A 27,110-nucleotide genomic window follows, 5' to 3' on the forward strand; every position below is an offset into this window, starting at 1 on the left:
TGTGTCTTAACACAATTGGGTAAGAATAATAAAAATCATGTGTATGATTGGAGAGGAGGCACAGTAGACTGGATCTAGGAGTAGTGGAAAAGTACAGGGGGAGAGAGAGAAAGAGAGAGCGAGGTTCTAGCTGAGGAGCAGACACACAGAGAAGGGAGTGAACTGAATGTCAGAGTGTTCTGACTGAGGGTCACAGACAGTAAATTACAAATTCCCTTACAGTTATCATGTGATGCAGCTGCAAAGATGTTCTTTGTGGACAATTTGGTGACATATTGTGTAATCTGTTGTTTGTGGTTTTTACTTTATGGCACTTTAAACAGACCAGACCATTTCCATCCAGAGAGAGGAAAATGACTTCTGTCATTAAAGGTCCAGTATCAATATTTCTAGAAAAATCCTTGATGCATAGAGATTTTAGTTTTTTACATTAGACAACCATCTCCAGTCACAAACCATATCTCTCCTTTCTAACCAAGGCAATGGCATCATGTTAGAAAAATTAAACTACACTGAGGTTCTTATTTGAATCTTTTGTTTAAGTTTTCATTTAGTATGGAGTATTGCACCAAAATTAAGTACCATTCATGGCACCCCCACCGATGATTATGCCCAAGATCAGAAATTATAAAAAGTCAATATGTAACATATGTTAGCAAGCTCAGACAAGAAAAAATGAAACAAATATATTTCCTTTATGAGTCATACCATGCACAGAATACCATGCAGTAGGAAAGAGGATGTTTTGACAATAAGAAATGAATGACTGTTGGTAAATAGCTTAGATATACAAGCATCTTGTAAGAGGCACAATCTACTGTTACAAAACATCTACCACATATTAAACAGTGGACCTGGAGCTTCTAGTGTCGTGTGGGTGCAGACCATGCCTACAGTAGTTGCTGGAATGGAGATAATTGCTTAACTGAAGGAGGGGCAGACCAGATTAAAGTTGTGCTAGGGATCTTGGCAGCCTCTCTAAGTGGGAGGAGTCAGCCCTCCACCAAAGAATAAAAGGGGAGGAGCACAGGGGGGTTATAAACAGGGAGGGGAGGAAGGGTGGGGTTTCTGATGTTCCACAATCCTAATAATGGTTCAGTTATTCCATAATCCTTTTATAGTTTAGGCAATTTTAGTCACCATGTTGAGGTGCTTCCCCAAAATGCTAAGGATGCCACAAGATATTAGACACGTAATGTATTTTATTCTGGGTTACAGCAAACCAATTTCATTAAATTAAATGACAATGTAAAGACATCACACTTAGGTAGGCCAACATTATGCAACAAACACTGATCAAAAGCAACTCTCTCTTACATGCATTAAAATCAATGGTTGGCTTATTTTTCCTTTACAGTACATGTTAAATGTAGTTGTTCTGTACAGCAAAGTAGATCAGTCAATATTCACCCACGATCAGAGGAATCATTATTCTTAAATCACAGTAACTAGGGCTGGGAGCTCAGCCTTTAGAATGAAGAACAGAAACGTAAAAAAAAAGGTGATGGTGTAGAGGAAGCTTCATACTACACGGAGAACAAGATGAGGTCCTCCATATCTATACAGTTCCTACACGTGACCAGTGCCTGAGTACCATGGGACAAAAACAATCAGCTAATACCGCCAAAATAAGCACAGTGAGAGAGAACTAGGAACCATGTGTCTGGAGCTGAGGATAATAAATAAGCAAAAGTGTTTTTATGCATTTGTGCAAATTTCCAATAGGCCTATAATGCTTTCAAATAAAATAAACAGATGAAAGGTGAATTCATATATAATCATTATGGTTTGTCTCTGAGCAGCACCCACAATTTAACATTTAATTTGTTAACACATTTAAATACAACATGTAGTTTACATATTTTAAATTATGAAGCTTGTTGATCAACATCAGTTATCAGATATTATGAAAAACACAATATTACCATTGAATAGAGTATAATCTATAACCATATAGAGTTTTTCTTTTACAGTTATATTTAAACTCATGTTGTGTGTCAGTTCTTCATTTTGAAATATATAAAGTAGCAGGGGGCACCATATGCAAATATGTCATTGGTCAACAGACATAATAATAACATGCAGTAAATTATATTTTCAAGATCCGCTAGAAAATCACAATATCCGTGTCCGCTATACTGCATAAAGTTGACATGGATGTCACGTGGTTCCCGCCTCCCCTTGTCAGTCATGTCTTTTGTTTTGTTCGCTGTGTTTGAGTGTATTTTATTTTGAAATTCCTAGTTGTCTGTCTTCACACCCCTGCCTTGTTCTCCGCCCCTCGTTATTGCTTTCAGGTGTGTCTTGTTGGGTTCCTTGTTTAGTTTAGTTAGACTTGTTTTAGTCCTGTGTTTGGTCTCTAGTGTTGGGGGTTATTGTATGTTGTAAGTACTGGTTTTTGTTCATGCCTTGTGTAATTTCTGCTCCTCCTGTCTTTATTGTTAGCCTTTTATGTCACCTTTGTTCTTTGTGTTGAGTTCTGTCATTTTCATGTTAGTTATTTAATTAAAACTTCTTAAAATCTGCATCTGCGTCCTACTTGCTCAGCCAGTCTTTTACAATGGATGTGAGATCAAAGTAGCAATCGATGCAAAGACATTTTATAAACCTATAAGAAAGCAATGGAACCAAAACAAGACATTTTCCCTCACTGAACTTTAATAAACAGGAATTCCTAAACAAAACACAATTACAATACAACAATACATGTGGAACCTCAAATATGTACAGCAATTGAATATATAACCTTTATTACAAGTGTTCAGTTATTTTAGAAAATCTTGGAAAAATATATTTAACATGTAGATAATTTGCTAAACACTTCTATATTTCATTGTAAAGCCAAAATAGACATACATTTAAGTTATTTTTATGCAACTACTGCTTTTTAATCCCTACATTTGCTACAATATTAAATATATTCAAATGGAAACTCTTTCTTAATTACTCTGTTTTTATTTAGAGTTTGAAGCGTACCTTAAAGTGCATTACAAAAGACAATAGTCATACTTGGCAAGGATACGAGCTACAGTTAACACGTCAACATAGAACAACACTTTGCAAATAACCCTGCACCCTGCATACATAATTATTCACTTTTAATATGTAGAATACCTGAGTTAATGCAAGCATCCCAATAATCTTTAGCTTCTATTAAGTTTCACTCAATTTGGAACTTCATTTTGTTCAAGATTACATATTAAGTTTCCTCATCCCATATTTAGGTTCGATCAATTACAAGGCTTGATTGGCTATTAAGAACAAAAGATAAATAACATCTGGAGACTGGGAAAAACCACTGTTGACATTGCTTGACATTTTCTGTCAAGATTCCCCAAGGAACGCCACTGAAAAAGAATAACGACACTTAAAACACCTTGGTATTTAAGGATCATGTATGAAACATTCAATGGTAATTAAAAAAACATTCTGTAAAAAAAGGAAATCAAAATTAAGACAATTAAATATGGCATATGAGTGAACTCAATACCAGACAATGTCGGTTCTTCATGTAAGAATATTTTTCCTATCTTACTTTAGCCTTACTTTGTTCAAATTAAATTCTTATTTCTATGAATGGCATATCATGCCTAAAGCACCTTAACCCATGTGCAAACAGTAAACAATAAAACAATAAAAACTTATGAGGTCAATCTTTATGGCCGTGTAAAGACTGAACTATAACATAAGTACTTGAACCTGTGCCAACATGTGATACATTGACAATAATCGACTAAAGCACCGAAGATTTAGGAGTTGTGCTCTGTTGCCAGAGGAGAAGATGCAATTTCTAAAACCTGCATGAGAAGCTCGTCAATGACATCACAATCAAAGTTCACTTGCTCAAGGTCCAGTGCAGGCACATAGTTGACCAGGAGACGTCCAACATTGTGCCTGAGTTCCTGTAACATGAGGCTAGAGAGAGTAAAAAAGCGAAAACAAAAGGTCACTTTACATTCGATATTGTACCTACATGAGTTCAGGTCAGGAAATTACAATTTTGTTTGCCATCTCGGACTATATCTATTGGTGGTGAGCTCGAAATTTACCGGCACGCCTGTGTGGCGCTGTCTCCTTGTCCACTTTCACTCTCTGGTCCTCTCCGTGTCCCATCCTGAGGGACACTTCCTGGGACAGATGGTCCTCCTGTAGCAATTCCACCCTCATCTCGGTTGGGATGAGGACAGTCTGTCTGGGACCCTTTATCATCTACATTTAATTTCACATTTTCACATTCTCTTTTCACTTCTAAATCCTTCTGTAGGTTTTTACAGCGAGTCAACAAAACGCTGTTCTGCTCCTCTAGATGTTTCAGCTGTGTGATGGTATCATACAAGGGAACAAAAGGAAAGAAGGGCTATGTAAGACCACAGCGACATGACAATAAGGTTTAATTTAAGCTCATTCTTTTTTCAAGGTTCATAGAAGTCTTCCAAGGTCAAATTCAAGCACTTTCAAGCTGTGGTAAATATTTACATATTTATACAAACACACACTGACTCAAAATGATTCATTCACTTTTCATCACATTAACATAGACCCTCACCCTGTTCTGTAGCTCTTCCTCCTGTTTGGTTCTTTGGTCCAAATCCCTCAGCAGAAAGTCCACCCGACATGCCAGTTCATCATCCACTTCTACAAATGAAGATGTACCTAGCTCACTCCGTGCTCCTTCTCCTGTGCTACTGTCCTGGCTCTCCGCCTTCTTCTCCACCCACGCCTGGGCCTTCTCCTTCTTCAGCTCATCCAGCTCACGTCGGAGCTGCTCCATCTCTCCCTGCGTCTGCAGGTACAGCTATGGTGTGATTTTTGTTTCAATAGTTCCACAAAAGCAAAAGTAAATCCAAGAGCAGAAAGTATATGTTATGAATGCAAAACAGAAAAATATATATCAAAAGTATATATTTTTTATATAATTGGTTATTTGAAACTTATTTTCGTTTGCATTTTGACAAGTTTTTGGTTCCATTGTTTTTGTTTTTTTGGATTTTCCCAGTAAGGTCTTTTGCTTCTGGAATCTCTCTTTGCTTCTGGTTCGTTTTTTGCTTCTGACTTTTGGAACACATTTCACGTGTGGGAGGGTCTTAAATGAAGGCGTTCCTCTGCAATCTCCATTGGTCACTGATTCCGGACTGACACAGAGCTCTGAGACCGCCTCTGGGACCAAGCCACGCCCACCCCACCAGCCTCCCAGCGTTTTCAAACATGGCGGAACGCGGTGGTTCTGTTTCACAGTAGCATGTAAACTAAGTTTTACCATAAAAGTTTATACAAAGGTTATAAGTAATTGGTAAATGGTCTGTAGATATTGCAAATGTACACTGTATAATAACTACATTAAGCATGCTCACCAGCACGAGCTTTTTAAAATTTTAGTGAACTGGATGGAGAGAACATTGATGTGTGGAAGAAATATGAGTATTTGCAATATCTGGTATGGCGACGGACGGGGGGTGGGGGGCAGCTGGTGTACGAGAGGTGATGCCAAATATAGTAAAATCCATAATAGTAAAAAATACCAAAATTAAAGCCAAATACCAAAATTAAAGCAATACTGAAAAGTGGCCACCCTATATACAACCAGAATCCGTGTATCATTCGTTCATTTGATATTCAACTTAAAATCAAAATCGGAAAATCAAAAAACCATTCATTATTTTGTTTTTCGTTTTGAATATAAAAACAAAAAAACAAACCAGGCTTGTATTTTTCAGTTTTTTATTTGATGATCCAAACAAAAATAGCAAAATAAAAAAACGGGTTCGGAGCCGAACTTGATTTTGATTTTTTAACTTGACCCATTTGTGTGCCCCGGAAGTTACTGATATGTTTATTCTTCGTGGTCTTCGTTTGTGCGGGAGTGCGCTGCAGTGTTACTTGTTCTACTCTGAGCCTAAACATTGGAACATAGTCTATATTGGTATAGACAACGTGACCATATTGGAACCACATTCTAGATTAATTAAATATTTATTTGAAGGTGGCAAGACGCCTGCAGAGATTTCGTGCACGTTGCAGCAAATGGATATCCAGTGATGATCCGGTGTTAATATTTGTCATTGTGTTTTGTAGTGTTCGTTTACTTTAGTCTCTGCTGTGTTTTCTGTGCCTTGTATTATTTATATAAACGTGTTTTCCTTTCATAATCGCTGTGGTCCTTTATATTCCTTCGTGAGTGTTTCTGTGAAGTGTGTTCTGTATGCCTTGTAAGTTGCGCACTCTCCGTGTGGGCGCGGTTCACTTAGAGCTAGGGTGACCAGACGTCCTCTTTTTCCCGGACATGTCCTACTTTTGAGACCTAAAAAATGTCCGGGGGGAATTTGTTCGACTGCCTCAAACAGAATACATGTACAGTGCAAAAGTGTTTACAAGTGAAAGCACGTGTGTCCGCCGGTTCTACGGCGATGAAACGAAAGTGTACGTTTACGGAGGAGTTAAAGAGAAAAAACGTTCGACACACACACCATCCACCTAAATCATTCACCGATACACCGATGACCCCCACCCAGTACAAAAGGTGTCCTCCTTTTCAGAAACCCAACTCTGGTCACCCTACTAGAGGAGACTAGCTCCGTTAAAGTATGTGCCAGCCCTTTATCGCGATTGTGTCCAACCCACCACGTTACACAGATATTGGTATATTATTTATTTCAGTAATTCCATTCAAAAGATGAAACTTGTATATTATACTCATTCGTTGCACGCCGACTGATATATTTAAGAAAATTTGAATATTGTGAAAAGGTTCAATATTGAAGACAATATTAAATAGCTAATGAACTAAAACTGGTCTCTCAGTCTAGTTCTGTATGCTAGACAGTCATGGGAAAGAAAAACAAGTAGTTATATATATTAAGTGCATCCTAAACAACAACCTACAACTCTTATTACAGGTGCTGTTCATAAAATAAGAATATTATGAAAAGCTATTGAAATAATTAGATAAAAACTCACCACCACTATTAGGTAAGAGGTAGAAATACTCATATCTGAGTTGTAGGTTGCTGGTCATCATGGGCTTAATGTAATACAACTTGTTTGGTGCTGTTCTGATGGACCGTTTAAAAGCTATTGAAATTAAAAGATAAAAACTCACCACCACTATTAGGTAAGAGGTAGAAATACCCATATCTGACTTATAGGTTGTTGCTTAGGATTGCGCTTAATATATAATAGCTTGTTTTATGATCTTATGATGCACCATTTAAAAGCTATTGACATAATTAGACAAAAACTGACCTCCACAAATTGGTGCAAGGTAGAAATACCCATATAAATGTGCCATATTTTGTCAATTGTGATTTTTTTTCACCGCGATCGAAATTTGTCCTCCACTTTTTACCCATCTGTGCAGTTAGAACACACACACACTAGTGATTACTAGGGGGCTGTGGTGCACACGTGCCCAGAGCAGTGGGCAGCCCGGCACCCGGGGAGCAGTTGGGGTTGGGTGCCTTGCTCAAGGGCACCTCAGTCATGGCCTCAAGCCTGGGAATCAAACCCACGACCCTCCGGTCACAAGACCAGTTCCCTACAATCAGGCCATGACTGCCCGTTGTATTACAAGTTGTATTACACAAAGTGCATCCTAAATAACAACTATATACTTTGTGTAATACAACTTGTTTGGTGGTCTTATGATGGACCATTGAAAAGATATTGAAATTATTGAAAAGAAAAAAAAACAGAGTGCGCAGTGCTCTGGGGCCTTTACTACCGCCACTTGCGTCCGTGTTAACGTAATTTGTAGACGGTGCCTTAGACGTCGTAGCGGTCACAATAGTACATTTTAAATAAAATGTTGTATACAACTTAAATATGTATATTCCTGGCGTAAACAAAGTTGTAGATATTTATTTTGCACATTTGGGCACTTATTATTGAAGAAAGAATTCCGAATATGCAAACGTGAAACCAACTTTACCGCAGTCAAACGAAGACCACGAAGAACAACTTCCGGGGCACACAAATGGGTCGAGTTAAAAAATCAAAATCAAGTTCGGCTCCGAATCCGATTTTTAATTTAGCTAGTTTTGTTTGGATCATCAAATAAAAAACTGAAAAATACAAGCCTGATTTGTTTTTTTGTTTTTATATTCAAAACGAAAAACAAAATAATGAACTGTTTTTTTGATTTTCCGATTTTGATTTTCAGTTGAATATCAAATGAACGAATGATACACGGATTAACCAGCTTTGTTCACTCACACTGTTTTTCAGTGTTCTGCAGGTACCACACACAAACACACATCACATGCATCTTGTGCTGTCCATATTTTATTAAGAAGTGAACAATATTCATTGAACATAGAGATACTAAACACAATACATGTCAGACATGACATTCAGACACTGTCCGACTCAGAGATAAAAACAAAAAGATTTTAACTTGGAGGGGTGGGAGTAGGAAGAGTAGTCCATTGAAACGCAGAGTGCGGATTAGTTTCCTTCTCACTTTAGACCCGCGGGGACGCTAGCGAATGATCCAGGAGGAGCGAGTAAGTCGCTACTATTGTGAATGTAGCAAAACGGTGACAGAAGCTACAGCAGCGATTAAATTAAAAATAATTTAAAGGCTAGCTTTAAACACACTCTTCCCTGTTGACTTCTCTCACGGTAATGTCGCGCTGAAAAATATTGACCTGTCTTGTCAATATATGGAGCCAGATCCGTAAACGCGAGCCGCTTTCGCCATTCCAGATGGCTTAGTCAAAACAATTACATCTTAATGAACCAATAAATAACATCAGCGGCAAAAATGAGTGTAAAAAATACCAGGGTTCATCATTTAGAACTACAAAAAAATCTTGTTTCTTATTTTACTATCTACCTATTTTTCATAAGAGTTTGTTTTACCACAAAATATGAAAACTTCAAAACGGCGAATTTCGCCGCAAGGTGACAGATTTTCATGCCTGCATCCAGTTCACTAAAATTTTAAAAAGCTCGCGCTGGTGAAGTGTGCTAAATATTAACTGCCATGCTTAATGTAGTTATTATACAGTGTACATTTGCAATATCTACAGACCATTTATCAATTAATTATAATCTTTGTATAAACTTTTATGGTAAAACTTAGTTTACATGCTACTGTGAAACAGAACCACCGCGTTCCGCCATGTTTGAAAACGCTGGGAAGCTGGTGGGGTGGGCGTGGCTTGGTCCCAGAGCTCTGTGTCAGTCCGGAATCAGTGACCAATGGAGATTGCAGAGGAACGCCTTCATCTAAGACCCTCCCACACGTGAAATGTGTTCCAAAAGTCAGAAGCAAAAAACGAACCAGAAGCAAAGAGAGATTCCAGAAGCAAAAGACCTTACTGGGAAAATCCAAAAAAACAAAAACAATGGAACCAAAAACTTGTCAAAATGCAAACGAAAATAAGTTTCAAATAACCAATTATATAAAAAATATATACTTTTGATATATTTTTTTCTGTTTTGCATTCATAACATATACTTTCTGCTCTTGGATTTACTTTTGCTTTTGTGGAACTATTGAAACAAAAATCACTCCATATACAGCACCTTGTAGTCCTGTTCCTCTGCACTCCTCAACGTCTTCTGACGATCCCGAGTCAGGTCCTTGAATTTCATCCCCGTTTGTCGCACGAGCTTCACTCTGCAGGTTTCCAGCTTTTCCTGTTTCAGTTTCCTCTTCAGATCTTTGTTCTGCCTGGTCAATGCAGTCAACTTCTTCATCCTCTGCTGCTCTGCGTTTTTCTGCTCCTGCTCCTAAAACAGAGACAAACTCATTTCTCAAATCAACAGTGACAACAGGCCCTATATTGACAGAAAATAAAAACAGTAAAGTAATGCTTCACTCCACTGAGAGGACAAATACACTGATTGGAGACTAAAGGTCACATGGCTCAGCTGAGAATCAAACTCCCATCTATAGAGAACACCATGGACATTTCACTGGGTTTGCCAAGTGGGTTTCCTCATTAACCACATGAAACTTCACACACAGAGGACCTTACACGCTGTGCCTGTTTCATCTTCTCCTCTCGCTCACTGGAGCAAAAAAAAAAAGCAAAAACACATAAGCACATGCTATCACACACGCATCACATGTTATATAATATATTGTTGATGGATTCCTACAGCACGTTTCTTGACTCACTGCTGTTTGTGGGTTTTCTGATATACTTGTTCATCGTCAGAATCTTCAGGCTCCTCTGGAACTTCACAGCTCCTAAACAGGGCAGGTAATCACGTAAGCACAGGAATATACACAAACACACACACACACACACACACCAAACACACACCAAACACACCTGAACAGTGGATCGGGGTTCATGCGGCAGAACCATTTGGAAGGGAGTTTTTTTGTATCTATGCCATCTGGAAGTTTCCGCCACTTCTGACAATCATCACACTGCACCCAGTTTTGGTCCGGCTCCTTCCTGCAATGCATAGGCATGCACACACATCTCAAGGAGCCAGCAGTAACAGCAACAGCAACAACAACAGCAACAACAACAACAACACAGAGACACACACTCACAGAAATGGCAATTAAATGCTGGCACACATCCTCCCACTTTTGCTTTTTCCTGTTTTGTTAGGCACTATAAGCTTTAATTGCACAAAGTGAATGTTTAACTCAGATCAGAAAATTTGTGTGCCTTGACTTTTCAAATTATTTACTTTGGAGCCAGCATCTAAGCCCTAATGAAAAAGCATACAAGATAAGGTTAATAAAATGTGTTTAACTCACGGAATAGTTAAAGGAATGTCTGTATTTTTCCGGAATCTATGATTGACCTCTTTCCAATATTCTTCAAGCTTGGTATTTAGACTGCACATGGTTTTCCTGCACAGACAGAAAATAACATTCTTAAGTGTGCTGTTCATTAGAAAGCTTTAAGTGAAGATCACATGCCCATTAATCTCTGTAAAACAGACCTGTATTCGTCTGTGTAGTCGAAGTCCTGTTTGTTGTGAGTTGGCGTGAGAAAGTTGCACTCTAACACACCAATGACTCTCACTCCAATTTTGTTTGCCTGGTTACAGAACACAAAAACTACAATTTCAGGTTTCATTATTGACATTGTTTACATTTACTTATTCTGCATTTGACACTCGGTTGCTGGTTTATTGTCAATTATCCTTCTGCTATCTGCCCGATTCACTACAAGTGAGTGGAATCTTCTCCAGTGAATAGACCTGTACCTCTTCTGTAGGCTTCTGTACCTCTGCGACATGCCTCTTCAGTGAAAGATTTTATAGCAGAGTAACACTTGTCCTAAAAGCCTCAATAGACATGTGCTGTATCCTGCACACTAAATAAATATGGTTGATATGCTTTGGTTGAGTGCACATATAGTGCCACTTCGGCGAGAAACTTACCTTCAGCTGGCAGGTGACTCTCTCGTAGGCTTTGATGAGGCGGTTTTTGTGGTACATCATAATACCATATTGGTCTTTGCTCTTGGTGTTGAAACCAAAGGTGATTGTAATGGGTTTCTGACAACAACAACTTAAGGACCGAAAACAGTCAAAGCATATAAAAATATTTTGATAATTAGATCTCACACGTTCATCAGCAGTTATCCACTGGACGTCCTCAATGTGCTATTCATTCACTCTCTCCATTACTTGGTAGAAGGATACAATGTTTGGGATTTGTGGTTTGTATTTGTCCTTGAAGCTGCATGCTAGACTTTTGGAGATGAGCTCAGTTCTTACCTTCTGCCCTCGAATGATAATCTGCATTTTGGGTTTCAGGTAGAGAACACTGCAGTATGCCTAATCCAGGAATTTTCATGAACACACATACACATTGCACTGGCTTAGGTAGGTGAACTTCTCCAACTAACAACTATACAAGTAAGCATAATGGCTGGAAGCTCACCCGCAGTGAGAAGTCGCTCTCTGGACCCGACTGCATTACGTGCTCTTGCTTTTTGTACTGCTTCCTGGTACTTTCATATATGTCAGCCGGGATTCTGATGTCATAGCGATTGGTCGAGTAGTCAAATTCCTCCTGTCCTGATGAACTCCTGTAGTGGTGTAAAGTTTCGTACAATGTCAACATTCTCTTACAACCTGCAAGAGTTCTCGTATTTCTGGACAGAACTTTAATAACCATTTTAATAACTCTTTCCTTCACTTATTCACAGATGCACTTTCTCATATCTATCTTTCTTTTCCATCTCTTCTCTGGGGAAGTACTCACTTGCGGAGGTTCCAGATGATGATCCGGGTTCCGGCGGAGTTTGTTGAGCACGGACCTTTGATGGCGTCGAGTTCACACAGCAGCTCCTCCGTCGTGTTAAACAGCGAGTAGTGAAGGATATCTTCCAGACTTGCAGCATGCTCCGACACAGGGCAGGAGAGTGAGCCAGGTCAAGGGCCAAAAGGTCATTCAGAGGTGATAAACATAATAAGGGAACTAAAGTCGTAAAGCCCTTCTCAACCAACAAGGATTGGGTTTCGTTCCAGTTTCTGGTTCTGAGAACCTTGATGCCATTAAAGAAATGGCTGTTTTTGGACCAATATTTGTTGGAACTAGGGATGTGTCATCAACAGAGGAAGTGGCACAGTGCACAACAGAATTAAAAAGTAGCACCCAGAAGGCAGAGCGCATGTGACGGGTAGGGTGAGCGAAAATAAATGGAAGCGATCTCGCCAAGTCTCAGGGAAATAGGATGGTTTAATATGTAAAGTGCGCAAACCAAAACCCGTGAACTGATCCGAATTAAGGATATAATAACCAGCAGTCAACTGGTACAAAGACAAGACATATATAGACGAACAAACGACCCTCAGGTGAGACGGATCGCGGGCTCCGCCCACCTGAGGGACGAACACAACGCCACACCCACAGGACAAGCTGCTGCTGTAGACGGGGGCGACCAGTAGGGGGCCGCCGTACCGTGACAGCGCACAGATTACCTGCAAGCATTTTGGCCATTCGTTTCAGATATTTGTTTATATCCAAAAGGCAAGTATGGACCAACTATTGATTGATATAAGACAGATAATATTAATAATAACAACAGTACATAAAATTACAACAGATAATGAAAATAATGAATATAACAATATTAGTCATGGAAATGTATTTACAATTCATGTAGGCCAAATTTTATGTAATTAACTTAACATCATTGGCCAATGTGGACGAATATGCAGCATCACTGTAGCTGAATTCAGCGCCCTAGGCTCTGGGATTTGTTTTGGTGGAAATGTGAACAGTGTTTCAAATCAGGTTCCTCATTGGTGGAAAAGGGCAATTAGAATAAATTTGGGCAACACTGCCTCAGATCCCCGTTCTACTGATTTCTTGTTCTCTTTGGTTCTGCTCACCCACACACTCCATAGATCCCACTCTGTTTAGATAAGGATATTGGTCTGCCCAGTGCATCTGAACATGGCTATAGGCACTGCAATGTGCTGCGCCTTTATCTGTTCCAGGTACGTCTGCGACAGTAGTCCTACACACATAGTGTCTGCTTTCTTCGAGAACACAATGGCATCCTTCCCCAGACGCATGGAGCCAGACTTAAAACCGTTACCATACATGCCCACAGGGACGTGGCCTTTCACCGTCCGCTTATCGGTGAAGCCAAAACTGAGTGAAAGACAGTGAAAGAACCTCGGTTGATAAGAGTCTTAGGATCATTAGACGTCAAGAAGGCATTGTAGGAAATGTAGGAGAGATGTTAAAAGCAGGCAGAAATTAGAGGAACTGAAAGGAGAACACAAGGTTTTTTAAATGCGTGAATAAATGGCTTGTTACCAAGGCACTAAGACACACAAATTATCGCTAATTTTATATCAGCGTTCATTTTATAACGCTGCCTTACATAAAGTCTGGTTAGCAAAAATGAATAAAATGGAGCATCAGACTAACTAGATCGCTGACAAGCCCCTTCCAGAATGAAGCTGGTGCCGCCTCCATCGATACTTCACCTACCTGAGCATTTTGTGCATCTTGTCATAATCCATGCCTGCTCCGTTATCCATGAAGGTGAGGCAGTCATGGCCTTTGATCATGGTTTTATCAATCCAGAACTGCTTGGCATTGACGTCTGGGTCATAAGCGTTGTCTGAGGACAGAAACAGCAAAGCACTTTTCATATTATCCAATGTGACACAGCAAAGCTTCATGCTTGATGAGTTTCCTGGAGTGTTTGAGATCAAAATCAGCTATAAAATGCATATGTGAAATGATCACCTTGTCCCAAAATATATCCTGCATATTCTGAAGTTAATTCAACTTTTTCTTCCTGAAACATTTAGTCATATACTTAAATGGTATATGGTGGTAAAACCTTCAAAAACAGCAGCAGGGAGCTGAATATGAAGTGCCAACAGCTTTGTAGCCATCCTAGATTTAGTGCAGCACATATGCATAGTTACATGCACCAGTTACAATCCATGCCAACTACTACCCTGTTCTGGGGGGAGAATAAATCACTCACAGCACACGATCTGCAGCACTGGCACTGGTGTGACTGTTGGTTTTCAATGCTCGTACATGACATTCCAAAAATTACACAAGTATACCCCTATTCTGTTGAGGCAAGCTGATCAAAGCTGATCAAAGTCTACATCATTGACCAAGAGTTCAGCAGAGGTGAAAGGTCATTGTTCCCATTTACTACATAAAGACTGTGTCCTCCCTTCTCTGGACTCGTATTCACATATACATATCTGTTCCAAGGCTAAAGTGCCATCTAAATTAGGATGGGCCAAGCTTATGTTGCCATGGTAACTTCACTACTTGGGGCTAGCACTGGCTGAACAGAGCCGTTTGAACAGAGCCATGTGACACATGCACAATGAGTAAACCATATTAAATGTGACCTTTTGCATTGCTGCAGGTCCCAAGCATAGAAAACACGAACTTTTACATTACATTTATTTTTATAGCTATTTTAAATTGTGAGTGACTTAAAATAGTGCTCAGCTGTCTCCACCGATGAAATCCTTACGATGGCCTACATGCCCTGAGCATAAGAATACCGTTAAACTAGAGTCTTAGGATGTCAGGGACAATACTGGAAATGCCACAGCCATAGCCTAATATTAGTGGCAGACACCACAAGCACAAAACTACTAAACTTTTAGGATTTGAAAGACCTACTTCACATTTCAACTGATTTCAACTGCAAGACCTTTAGCTAGATGAGATGCTGTGATTATAGCTGATATAAGCTTTGTAACATACATCTACTGATGTAACCTGGACACATCATCAGTGATGTTACCTGGGGTCACAGAGTGTTTCGGGTCTTTCAACATCATACACTCTCACCCAGGCGACCCAGCCGGGGTTGATCAGGCCCCAGCTTGTGTCCAGGTAGCGCTACCCCACCCACGGGTCTCCTCTCCTTATCCATAGCCATCTTGAAGCAACCTCTGCTGCCTCGGTGGCCTCCTTGATGGCCCTTCGTTTGTTGGCCCCTGTGATGCCCAAGATGTTATATGTCTTGCAAAGCGACTGGCCCACAAACCCTCTGCATCCCACTCTTCCACTAGCTCAGCATACTTTGCCCTTTTCCTCTCGTTGGTCTTCTCACCACGGTCCTCCCAGGGTACGGTGAGTTCTAGGAGAACGATATTCTTTGAGGACCTTGAGAGAAGCAGCATGTCAAGTCGCAGTGTTGTAGTTGCGACTATTTCTGGGAACTTCAGTTGCTTCCCCAAGTCATCTTTCAAGTTCCAGTCTTGAGCTGTTGATAACAAGCCAGCTGCGGGTGCCCTGGCAGCTTATACTTGTTTTTCTCCAGCCCAGACAAAAGCGATGATGGTCTTCACTTGGCAGCGGTGCCTGCACTGGACAATTCCACAGCTGATGGTGTTTGCAATGGCTTTCAGGACTTGATCGTGGCGCCAGCGGTAGCGCCCCTTGCCCAGGGCTTTTGGACAGCAGCTGAGGATGTGTTCCAGGGTTCCTCTCTTCAGGCAAAGCTTGAAGGCTGGTGACTCCTCTAATCCCCAGCTAAACAGGTTGGATGGGCTTGGTAAAATGTCACAGACAACAGACAGCCTGGATCAAGAATCATATGCGGTGGGGTTCTGCTGTCCACAGCTCCACCCAAGAGACTTTGCGGTCAATTGCCTGCTCCCACCTTGTCCAGGCTCCCTGCTGTCTCATTCCAACCATCTTGCTTGCCCGCTCCTGCTCTACTGATGCCCACACCTCCTGTTGCACTAGTAATCTCCTTTCCTTGCCCTCCGCCTTAGCATATTGAAATGCTGTGATGCTTGCCAGGCCAGATCTTCCCTGAGCCACTATTCCGACCATCGCCTTGTGCCGTATCAGCCAAATCTTCAGCCTCTACTGCCCTCCATTTCCGCCCTGTCCTCACTTCTATCCCAGCCTGTGAGACCTTTGGGTCCTCTGACTCCCTGTATTGCAGCACCTCCCTGACACGGCACACTTTGAACTCCTCGTTCAAACTGCTGATGGGGAGCTTTAGCTTGTTGTTCTGGCCATAAAGGGCAATGTTGCTCAGGTTTTGAGGAAGATCCAGCCACTTCCTTAGAAATCTGCTCACTCTCCTCTCAAAGCCTTCAAAGATGGAGATTGGAACTTCGTAAATCAGAAGCGGCCAAATAATCTGTGAGAGGAAGGAAGGCCAGGAAGGCCCGATTTGTCCACTGCAGTTAGCCATGCTTCCAGCTCAAGTTTGGTTGAATGGATGGCTGCCGTGTCTTTCAGGCTGCAGTCAAACACCTTCCCCAGGCTCTTCAGTGGTTATTGATGGTATCACAGAGGCGCCAAGCGGAACTTGTTTGTAACTTTCCCTTTCTTCAGTACCAAGGATCTGGACTTAGCTGGCTTAAAGCACATTCGCGCCCAGGTATACCAGGTCCCCCTTGTTCTCCCGAACTTCCCTGATCAGCTGTGTGACCATGCCAATGTGCTCCAGACACCCAGGCACCTTTGGGATCCCTCCTTTCTGGACTGCTCTGTCGATGCAGGAGTTCTTCAGGAGGTAGTTGGTTAGTCATCTAGCCACAATACTGAAGAAAATCTTTCCCTCAACACTGAGCAGCAAGATGGCTCTAAACTGGTCGATACTCTTTGACTCCTCCTCCTTAGAAATCCACACCCCTTCAGCAAACCTCCACTGCTGAGCAACCTTTCCTCTTCTTCATATGACCTTCAGGATGTTCCAGAGCCTATGTAGTAGCTTTGGGCAGTTCTTGTACACTCTGTATGCTACGCCACTAGGTCCTGGGACTGAGCTTGCTCTGGCATTCTTGATCACATTCTGGATCTCCTTCCAGCTTGGCTCCTTCCCATCAAAGTCCCAAATTGGTTCCGGTGGACTGATCAGGTGTTTGCAATGGCCCAGATCCTGTTCCCTGGATCTGTCACAGAGGGTGTCTCTAAGGTGGAAAATTGATCTCAGCCTTTGAACACGTAAGCTGTCCACTAAGCTTTTGTCCGAAGCATCTGCTATGTAAATCCAAATGGATTAGCTATAAAGGCTGCCCATTTCCTGGCCCTTTCTTTCCTCCTATTCCTGTGCCATTCTGCTCTCCTCAAAGTCATGAGCTTCTTGCGAAGGGTGTTGCGCAGCTCTGCTAGAGGTCTTCTTTCCTCCTCTGCTACCTCCTTGAACCTCCTCCTCAGTCTCTTCAATTCTTGCCTAAGCTGACGGATCTTATTAGCCCTGTTGTTCTTTATATATGGGAGGTTCTTTGCTGCCTTCTTTTCCTCCAGTCCAAATCTCTCAGCTGCTGGGCTGATGATGATAGTTGTCATCGACTGGAGGCGTCGATCAGTGTCACACTTGGCTGTAGCTTCCATGATAGAATTGGCATCTTCGTCGAATCAGAGCCACTCATTCACCTTGCTAACTTGGGGCCATTTTACCCGCCGCTGTTCTGATGTTCTGCATGGGTTTGGGTCTTGTATCACTCGGAAGCAGTGATATTGGCAAGGTAGCAACATCTAAAAAAGCTATTTAATATTTCATAATGCTAACTATGTAGGTCAGTATTAGTGTAGCAATGGAGTATCATATCAATAAAGCCAAGTAATTAGCAGAACAAGTAGAATTAGCAGTGACTCACCAATCAGCTCAGCAATAGCACTGAAGGGCCAAGTATGGCTGGTGGAGTTTGAATGCAGGTAGTTTGGATTAAGCTTCAAGGGGAGAAGATCAGTAGCATTAGGAAAAATAATTTGATACAGAGCTGGGCAATATGACCAAAAATGTTATTGCAATACATTTTTCTATATAAATAATAATTAATAATAATTATAATTATCACTATATAAAATCTGTAACAATGTCACAGCTTTTAAAGGAATGCCCTTCTTTAAAAAGGCAGACCGAATACATGCACAGAGTATGCAAATTACTCAAACCCACACTGATATTAAAATTTTACATTTTGATTACCATGCCCAAATAATAAAAACCTGGCTACCATAAAGGATTTTTGTTATCCGTGCCCTGGGTCATGAAAACACTTAGATTTCTTAATCTTAATCTATAACAATGCCTAAGGTTGTACTCTTTAAGCACGTGTGACAAGTGGCGGTCGTTGAACTCCACAAATAAATAATCGATCGTCCACCTCTCTTGAAACTCTCTTGTCAGTGCTCCAGGTCAACCTTTCTTTTATTTTTTGAGTTTCGAAAGAAACATTTTGGCTAACAATGTTTTTGCCGGGAATGGTGAACACATGCGTAGAAACGTGCAGCCTACGAGTGGACTGGGTTTTTTTTTTTTACTTGCACCACGCAATGCTGCATAAGCCAAAAGAAACAAAACAAAAACAAGCTAAAATAAAATATAAAAATTAAACACAAAAAAATTTATTGAATTGGGGGCCAGATTTAAGCTTCTTTTGTTAACCCGTGAGGGGCCGTATAAAACTCCGTCGCAGCCCGGATGTGGCCCGCGGGCCGGCACTTTGAGACCCCTGCTCTAAAGAGCATCACTGAAGCAATGGCACCGTTTCAATCCTATGACAGCAATAAACGTTCAGAAAAGTCTGAGTGGTAATTCAAGTGTTTTGTTCATTTATACCAAATAATGATTATATTGTCATTACAATAAAATATGCAGATGCTCTCCCCCATACTAACACATTCCAGATTAACCCATCGAATAAATGCAAATTATATTAAAGCTTAAATGTTGGTTAAGGGTGATGTGTAATGATACATCTTAAATAGCTGGTATGGCACCAAACCACTCAAATCTCTCAAACCTGTCAAGCTGTCGAACTGTTGGCTCAGAACGTATGGTGTGATTTTTGTTTCAATAGTTCCACAAAAGCAAAAGTAAATCCAAGAGCAGAAAGTATATGTTATGAATGCAAAACAGAAAAAAATATATCAAAAGTATATTTTTTTAATATAATTGGTTATTTGAAACTTATTTTCGTTTGCATTTTGACAAGTTTTTGGTTCCATTGTTTTTTGTTTTTTTGGATTTTCCCAGTAAGGTCTTTTGCTTCTGGAATCTCTCTTTGCTTCTGCTTCGTTTTTTGCTTATGACTTTTGGAACTAGGGATGCTGTCACGGTACGGCGGGCCCCTACTGGTCGCCCCCGTCTACAGCAGCAGCTTGTCCTGTGGGTGTGGCGTTGTGTTCGTCCCTCAGGTGGGCGGAGCCCGCGATCCGTCTCACCTGAGGATCGTTTGTTCGTCTATATATGTCTTGTCTTTGTACCAGTTGACTGCTGGTTATTATATCCTTAATTCGGATCAGTTCACGGGTTTTGGTTTGCGCACTTTACATATTAAACCATCCTATTTCCCTGAGACTTGGCGTGATCGCTTCCATTTATTTTCGCTCACCCTGCCCGTCACAGAATAACCAGCCACCTTCGGAAGCCGCCAGTCTCCTTTGCTTTTTCCTTCGTTCGTGGTCATGTCTCGTGGTAAGTGTTTGTCTGCGTGGTGTTTTGTTTGTTGTTGAAGAGCCCCGCCGTGCTGAAACGTTGTGTGTGTGTGTGCAGCACGGCGGTGACCAGGGCAACCGTCCCCGGTCGGGCTCTTCGTGTTGTGTGGTCACTTGTGTGTGCATGTGTGTGTGTGTCAGTGAACGGATGCATGGAACGTTGTGCGGCGCTCGCGTGTGTTAATTGTTGGATGTGTTGTGTGTGACGCTGTCGCCGCTCGTCACGGTCGCCTCGCTCCCCCGTGTGTCTAGTGTTTTATGTGGGGAGCGACTGCGAACTTGAGCGGCGCGTCACCACTGTTTGTGTAGAGCGCGCATGTGTGTGTCCTGTCCGTTTGCCGTTTTCCACCGTGCTTTTGTCTAGTCTTTGTGTGTTTTTGTCCTAGCGTGCTTGTGAACTGTTGTGTGTAATTCCACACATGCTCCTCCCCCTTGAGTGTGTGTGTGGGGGTGGACCAGTGATGGTCCCGTGCCACGGGGAGTGGCACGGAGGGCGTAGCTCCTAAGGGAGGCCCTGACCAGGGAGTCGAGGGTGTTCTCCGGAGCCGGTAGGGGCCCCTCTCCTGATGCATCAGGTGAGTTGTTTGGTGTCCCCTCCTGCTGAGATGGAGACCCCTCCCCCCGGAAGCGGGGTGCCGAGATGGTCAGGGTAAGTGCGCGTATGTGTTTTGTGTTGGTGTGTGTGGGTGTGTGTGTGCTTTTTGTGTTTTATGTGCAGGTGCTTCTCCCTGGCGGTGGATCGTGGCAGTCCTGGACCTTGTGGGGGTCTCCAGCTGGCAGGAGCCCCCTTATGTTGTAGGGTGACCGGAGCCCGGTCGGAAAGAGCCCCTCCCTAGAGGGCTGGGGCCCCCGGATGTTTGGGGACGATAGGGCTCTGGTCCGAAGAGCTCCTGCTGAAGATGGAGATCCTCCCTCCTGCTCGGGGTGACCAGGAGGCCCTTGGGGGCTGTTCCCCAGCCCGCGAGAAGGGTGCTCTGGGCCTCGGCCTCTGGCGCTCCTGGGTTTGGTGGAGGAGTCCACCTCGTAAAGTCAGGCCCCGGCTGGGGCTGACTCCCCAGGAGGCTGGGGTGGCCCCTAGCAGAAGGCAGGGGCCAGCTCCGGGAGGAGGTAGGTCCAGGAGGTGACTTAGCCACGCCCCAGGGAGGTAACCTGCACACATACACCCCGGACGGACACGGAGCCGTGGCCCGCCGTCCTCGCACCTGTGGGGCTATGCGGCTTAAGGCCGGTTAGGGCGTGAGGGCCCTGTGACCGACCGGGGCGTGGTTTTGTCTTGTTGACGGCCCAGTCGGTCCAGGGTCCCGCCCAGGTAGGCGAGCTAACCTGTTTGTGTTTTGTGTTTCAGCTCCGGGACTACAGGGGGTGTGTCCCTTGTCCCTGCCTGCCTGCCCCTTTGTTTTGTGTGCTGCTGCTGTAGGCCGCACAGCCGGTGGAGGGGAGTGCGGCTTGGAGGAGGGATCTGTCACGGTACGGCGGGCCCCTACTGGTCGCCCCCGTCTACAGCAGCAGCTTGTCCTGTGGGTGTGGCGTTGTGTTCGTCCCTCAGGTGGGCGGAGCCCGCGATCCGTCTCACCTGAGGATCGTTTGTTCGTCTATATATGTCTTGTCTTTGTACCAGTTGACTGCTGGTTATTATATCCTTAATTCGGATCAGTTCACGGGTTTTGGTTTGCGCACTTTACATATTAAACCATCCTATTTCCCTGAGACTTGGCGTGATCGCTTCCATTTATTTTCGCTCACCCTGCCCGTCACAGATGCAAATTATCGATTAATTCATTAATCGTTAGTTGATTGATCTTATCGATCGACTTTCAATTAATCGATAAGCGGCGTTTTCCACCTGAATTTCAGTGTTTCAATAGGGCTTTTAAAAATATTAGCTAAATATACTGCTCAAAAAAATTAAGGGAACACTAAAATAACACATCCTAGATCTCAATTAATAAAAGTCTTTGAAATCAGTTGAAAATCTCTCATTTCTACCCGTTGTCTGTTCCATTTGCACAAGAGCAGTTGAAATTGATTCACAATCAGTGTTGTTTCCTATCTGAACACGAAGTGTGGATGACTGGGAGTTACATTGTGTTGTTTAAGTGTTCCCTTTATTTTTTTTGAGCAGTGTAGTTAAAACACTTTGGTCAAAAAGTATATATTATATTATGATAATTATATTGTATTATATGATATATTGCTCAAGTAATTATGCATTAGGATTTTTTTATGGTATAACAAAATACATTCTTTCATTTAAAAAAGGAATAAATTAAGGACTGGCTCCGTTCTTGCATTTGAAACATTAGACATTTTAAAAAATGTAAAAAAAAAAAATTTAAAGAAGAAATTCAATAGAGAGCCAAACAGAATATTATTGAGCCTATGCTTGGACAATGTTTCTAGCGCTGTAGTGAACACATGCTGTAATGCGACCGGAGAGTGCCCAAGTCTCCACAACATCATTGAGCTTGTCAGCTAAATTGTCAGCGGTGTGTCTGTCCGACATGTTCGTCGTAATCAGCACTGCAGATTTTAGCTGCCAGTTCTCGTCAGTGTAGTGGCACGTCACGGTAATGTAACTTTCTGTTGTTAGATGTTGGGAATTTTCTTCTCCGACCCAGACGGGCCCCAACACCGCCCCGATGAACCGACTGGTTTTTGACTGAGTGGTCCAAGCAAAGTCTTGACAACAAAAGTTCTTTTAAAATGATTTATATAGAATATTAATGAATGCAATATAATAGAAGTATTCGTGGTACAAACTCTTCAGTGCACTGGTGCTAGTTTGCCTAGGAATCTACCTAACCCAAGTGGATCTCAGCAGTGTCCAAGCGAAAAGCCTGTCGTGCTGGGCGATGTCCTTTCTTTCATACTCTCTGTCCATAAGTTTCGAATTGTTAAGTTTCGATAACTCCCCAATCCTGGCTGCTCTCCATGGAAAATCACCTGCTCCTCTTCTCCCAGCCTGTGTGCCTGGTTATCTAAAAACTGCTTGCTACACATCCTGCACTGAATAGGCCCCTTCTGTTCTCCTCAAGGCCACTGAGGCCTCCTTACTCCTGCTTTCCCACAGTCTTCCTGAAAAACACTAAATTGACACATCAAGTTATTAGCCTTTAATTTTCTTTTTTCCAACATTCCCCCTTTTAGACGAAAACATTGGTCTAACTCTAGTCTAATACTAAAATCTATCTAGCCCAGTGCACTTATTAAAAGAAAGACAATCATAAAAATCCCTAAATGTGTATACATTCATAGTGTGACTATGTCAGTTAGTACAACGTCTATGTGTTCTTTTATGTGATTGGTGGGTTCTGGATCACTCCCCAGTCGTGGGCCGAGACCTTTCAGACTATTTGGAGATGCCCCCCTTCATCTCCCACGGTCTCGTGACTTGACGTTGTCCCCGAGACCCAGGTCCCGCCTGGTGGGAGATCACCTCGACCCGTTCTATTAATGTGCCCATGTGTCATGCATATTACTTTTAAGCTAGTGAATCAGCTTTCATGTGCTGTTGGTTGTGCTCTAATGTGTGGTGCGTCTTCATTCTTCATCAGTCGCTGACGCTGCCAATACCTACAAAGCAAGCATAATTAATCAAAAACAACAAGTTTTTCACACAGAATCGTCTTCTTCAGATGATATGTCATCATCATCCTCCATCATCAGTGGCATGGTGTATGGTGGTGGGTTCTTTGCATCCCCCTTCTCAATCGCGGCTGTGATCAACCTTTGGGTGAGAGATCTGATACATGGTATACAACAACATCCACAAATAACAACAATTGCAATGAACACTGCTACTGACATAAACAAGGACATAATCAGTGCCTTCCATTTCCCAAACACCTTCGTGAACCACTCCTCCATGGGGTTACTGATACCTGAGGCCTCCTGCATCTCCTTAGATAAAGCCTTCAGTCCGTCCAGAGCTCTGGTCACCGACCCGTCCGGTGCGGTGTTATTGGGAATGAAGGTACAACAGTTGTCGCCAAACATGAAACATACACCCCCTTTTTCCGCCAGGAGCATATCTAGAGCCATTCTGTTTTGTACGGCCATCAGTGAGGTAGCTCTCAGTTGTTCGCTCAGCCCCCCTATTGCGTCTCTCGTTAGGTTGGTTAATCTCAGCACATTGTAATGGACAAAGTTGATCCTATCTATATTCTTGTTCGGTGTTACTGGAAACAAGGCTGATATAATTGGAATGTTCTCAAAGCCCGTAGCTATTTGATCAACTAGCTTGTATTCATTGGGAACCCCCCGAGGCACTCCTATGGAGTCAATGTATGTTGGTGACCCTATGGACAAATTAAAGGCATCACGCTTCTTTCTCCCTTGGGCGGTAGCAGGCTGCGGTGTGATTTCCCTCAGCCCTATCATTGTTATTGGTGTGATTAGTCTAACCATAGCACAGATTGCTTTAGCTCTTCCTGGTATTAATGCCAACAGAGTGTGTCCTCCGCAGTACCACCAGATCCCTGCCCGGGCTACTCTCCCTATCCCCGGGACCTTCGTTGTGGCGTTACACCAATCTGGTTCAATTTCTCCCACACTCATGATTGCGTCTTTCTCGGTCAAGTTAAAACATTGGTATTGCCCTGTAAGTTTTACTGGCACGAAAGGAGCGTTACCTCCTTCCAAATTTTTTACATACGGAAAAATACTGTCCAGGCTGGAACAATTTGGGGTCGTAATACTTTTCACCTTAGTTAAATTCAACATACACTGATATCCTACTGGATCTGTTTCAGGATTCAGTGGGGCTGGTGAGGTCATTAACGCGGGTCGGGCCGCTGCACAGGCCACACAACCTTCTAACCCATTTTCTCTACTGTTTTGTTCTAGCCATGACAACCACAAATTCGAGCCGCTGTAACCGGTTGCTAATTCTATTAACTGCTGGGACGATAATTTAGTGAAATCTGTGGTTAGAGTGAACTTATCTGCTGAATCCTCCACCTCTTTTATTTTTGCCTCAGGTTTTGCTGGGCTGAGTGGCTTGGGTTTGGCTAAATAGCTGAGTTTAATTATTCCCCATATGTCACGTCCTGATTGTTCCACCCCCAGGGTGAAGTACAACGGTCTGTTATTACCCCATATCTGCCCATTCCATTTGACAGAAAAAGTTACTGGATTTTGGGACACGTGATAGTCTCGCTGAAACGACACATCGACCCACCATTTGCTCAAAGAGGTCGTGGACGGGTTACCTTTCTTATCTCCTAATGTCGGTTTCCATCTCCCCGAGTACTTTATCACTGACCCCCAACCAGGACACCAGTCTGCACTATAGAAACTCCCCCTTCCATGACAGCCCGCATTAACTTGATTGGTCCAACATATGTACAAATCACATCCTCTGTATGAGGCATTGGCTCCCCCGCAGTCCACTACCTCACATAAGTCAAAAGTCCAGCTCGAGGCTGTACCATCTCTATAACTCAACTCCACACCTCCGTATGTCCGTACACACCGGTCCTTGGACTGTCCTACTGGCCTGGTTCCAGCTTCTCTTGGTTTTCTTACTTTAAAGTCTATTTTCTCTGGTTTGGTCGCGTTTACTAGCGGGTTAGGGCTGTGGATCTCATCGGGCCTCACCTCTTTGCAGACAGTGTGATTGTCGTCCCACCGACACAAAGTTACGTTCACGTTATTGGGTTGTTTCTGATTTCCTACACTAAATATCACCACCGCTCCTATTATCACCGCGGCTAGAAATGTTCCCCCCCATAGCCAAGTCCATGTTCTCAAAGTTAATCTCCCTACTCTAACATATTGTTGGTACTGAGCCTCATCTGGACGTCCGACACGTCCCGACAACATGTCTCTTATTTCCCACAGTTCCATCCTAGGATGGAAGATGGTGCACCACCACCTTGGTACCGGTTGGTTTAAGTAAAGTTTTAATGATTGGTTTCACAGTCCTCCAGTCTAATCCGTCTAGTTCACAACCCAGCTTCGGTATGGCTAGAGTGTTAATGTTCAATGATATTAACAATGTGGCCAGGTGTTGTATGCTTGAAATCAGATCTCCTAATTCTGGCTTCTCCCTGTAGTATCTTTTGGTCACTAAATGAAATATAATGTGTGTCTGTGTGGTTTGTGTGGCACACTTGCCTATGGGCACCTTGGCTATACCTGTAGTGCCAAACGCTTGTCTGATCTGCAGAGCCACTCCAGCTCCCAGGTTCAGGTCCGCGCTCACACAGTGTGCTATAGCCTCACAGTCAGTCTCCAACAGGTCTCCTTCACCTTCCTCCCACCAGTCCTCGGCTGTGATGTATTCTCTGTAAAAAGCTACACTGGGGTCGGTACTCACCACTAACTCCTTCCCTGGGGCTTCTCCTGTCTCCTCCAGGTGTGTCTTGATCTCTCCTGTGGTTCTTGTTGGTTCTTTTGCTGCAACACAGTGTGAAATGTGGTACCAAGTCTTACCTTTGTCTTTCCTCACTTTCACTGAGTGCTCGTTGGCACCTTCGACCTCCCACGGGCCTGTCCACCGTGGCTCGTTCCACTTCCTCTTGTGCACCTTGATCCTTACCCAATCCCCTGGCTTCACCTTCACCTTGGGTGATTCCAGGTCTTCTTCTCCTTTTTCCTGTTGAACAGACTTATTGATTTCACAAAGCAACTTGGTTAATTCTCTCATGTACTCTGACATCTCCTGTTCCTGGATTTCCAAAGCTGGTCCCTCAATCCTTGGTCGAGGGCACCCTGGCATGGGTCGTCCTGTCATGAGCTGGTGTGGTGAGAGATTGTATTCTCCCGTGGGGGTCGCTCTCATGGACATCAACACTAGTGGCAGCGCCTGAACCCAGTCCATGTCTCCTGCTGCGCACACCTTGGCCAGTTTAGTCTTAATGGTCTGGTTGGCTCTTTCCACCAACCCCTGTGACTGTGGGTGGTAGACAGTGCCAAACTTGTGGGTTAGGCCCAGCTTTTGTTCTACTTCTGCCAAGTGTTTGTTATCAAAGTGGGACCCATTGTCACTCCTAATCACTTTTGGTAGGCCGTACCTGGGAATCAACTCATTTTGCAACCATTTTATGACTGATTTTGAATCTTCCTTTTTGGTGGGTATAGCTTCTACCCACTTGGTGAATCTGTCTACCATGACCAACAGGTACCTGTACCCCCTTACCCTGTTGTCTGGCCCCATGTCTGTGTAATCGATCACAATCTCCTCAAATGGCCCCGCGGGCACTGGGTATCCTCCAATTCT

At 42.9% G+C, this 27,110-nt stretch overlaps 1 protein-coding gene across 1 annotated transcript in view; it reads right to left on the reverse strand.

The window, feature by feature from the left end:
- Positions 1-2,728: 2,728 nt before the first annotated feature.
- Positions 2,729-27,110, reverse strand: part of LOC143511898 (MORC family CW-type zinc finger protein 3-like) — a 34,173-nt gene continuing 9,791 nt past the window's right edge. The window contains exons 2-17 of the mRNA XM_077001622.1: positions 18,046-18,118; positions 13,928-14,060; positions 13,359-13,582; positions 12,185-12,344; positions 11,861-12,008; positions 11,620-11,754; positions 11,356-11,472; positions 10,912-11,009; positions 10,724-10,819; positions 10,281-10,409; positions 10,124-10,195; positions 9,981-10,014; positions 9,526-9,732; positions 4,547-4,783; positions 4,050-4,315; positions 2,729-3,915 (exon numbers count right to left, since the gene is read on the reverse strand). Coding sequence (XP_076857737.1) covers positions 3,750-3,915; positions 4,050-4,315; positions 4,547-4,783; positions 9,526-9,732; positions 9,981-10,014; positions 10,124-10,195; positions 10,281-10,409; positions 10,724-10,819; positions 10,912-11,009; positions 11,356-11,472; positions 11,620-11,754; positions 11,861-12,008; positions 12,185-12,344; positions 13,359-13,582; positions 13,928-14,060; positions 18,046-18,118 — 2,295 coding nt within the window. The 3' untranslated portion in view covers positions 2,729-3,749. The remainder of the gene's footprint in view (positions 3,916-4,049; positions 4,316-4,546; positions 4,784-9,525; positions 9,733-9,980; positions 10,015-10,123; positions 10,196-10,280; positions 10,410-10,723; positions 10,820-10,911; positions 11,010-11,355; positions 11,473-11,619; positions 11,755-11,860; positions 12,009-12,184; positions 12,345-13,358; positions 13,583-13,927; positions 14,061-18,045; positions 18,119-27,110) is intronic.

This window comes from Brachyhypopomus gauderio, chromosome 4 (genome assembly GCF_052324685.1).
Source record: "Brachyhypopomus gauderio isolate BG-103 chromosome 4, BGAUD_0.2, whole genome shotgun sequence".
NCBI lineage: Eukaryota > Metazoa > Chordata > Actinopteri > Gymnotiformes > Hypopomidae > Brachyhypopomus > Brachyhypopomus gauderio.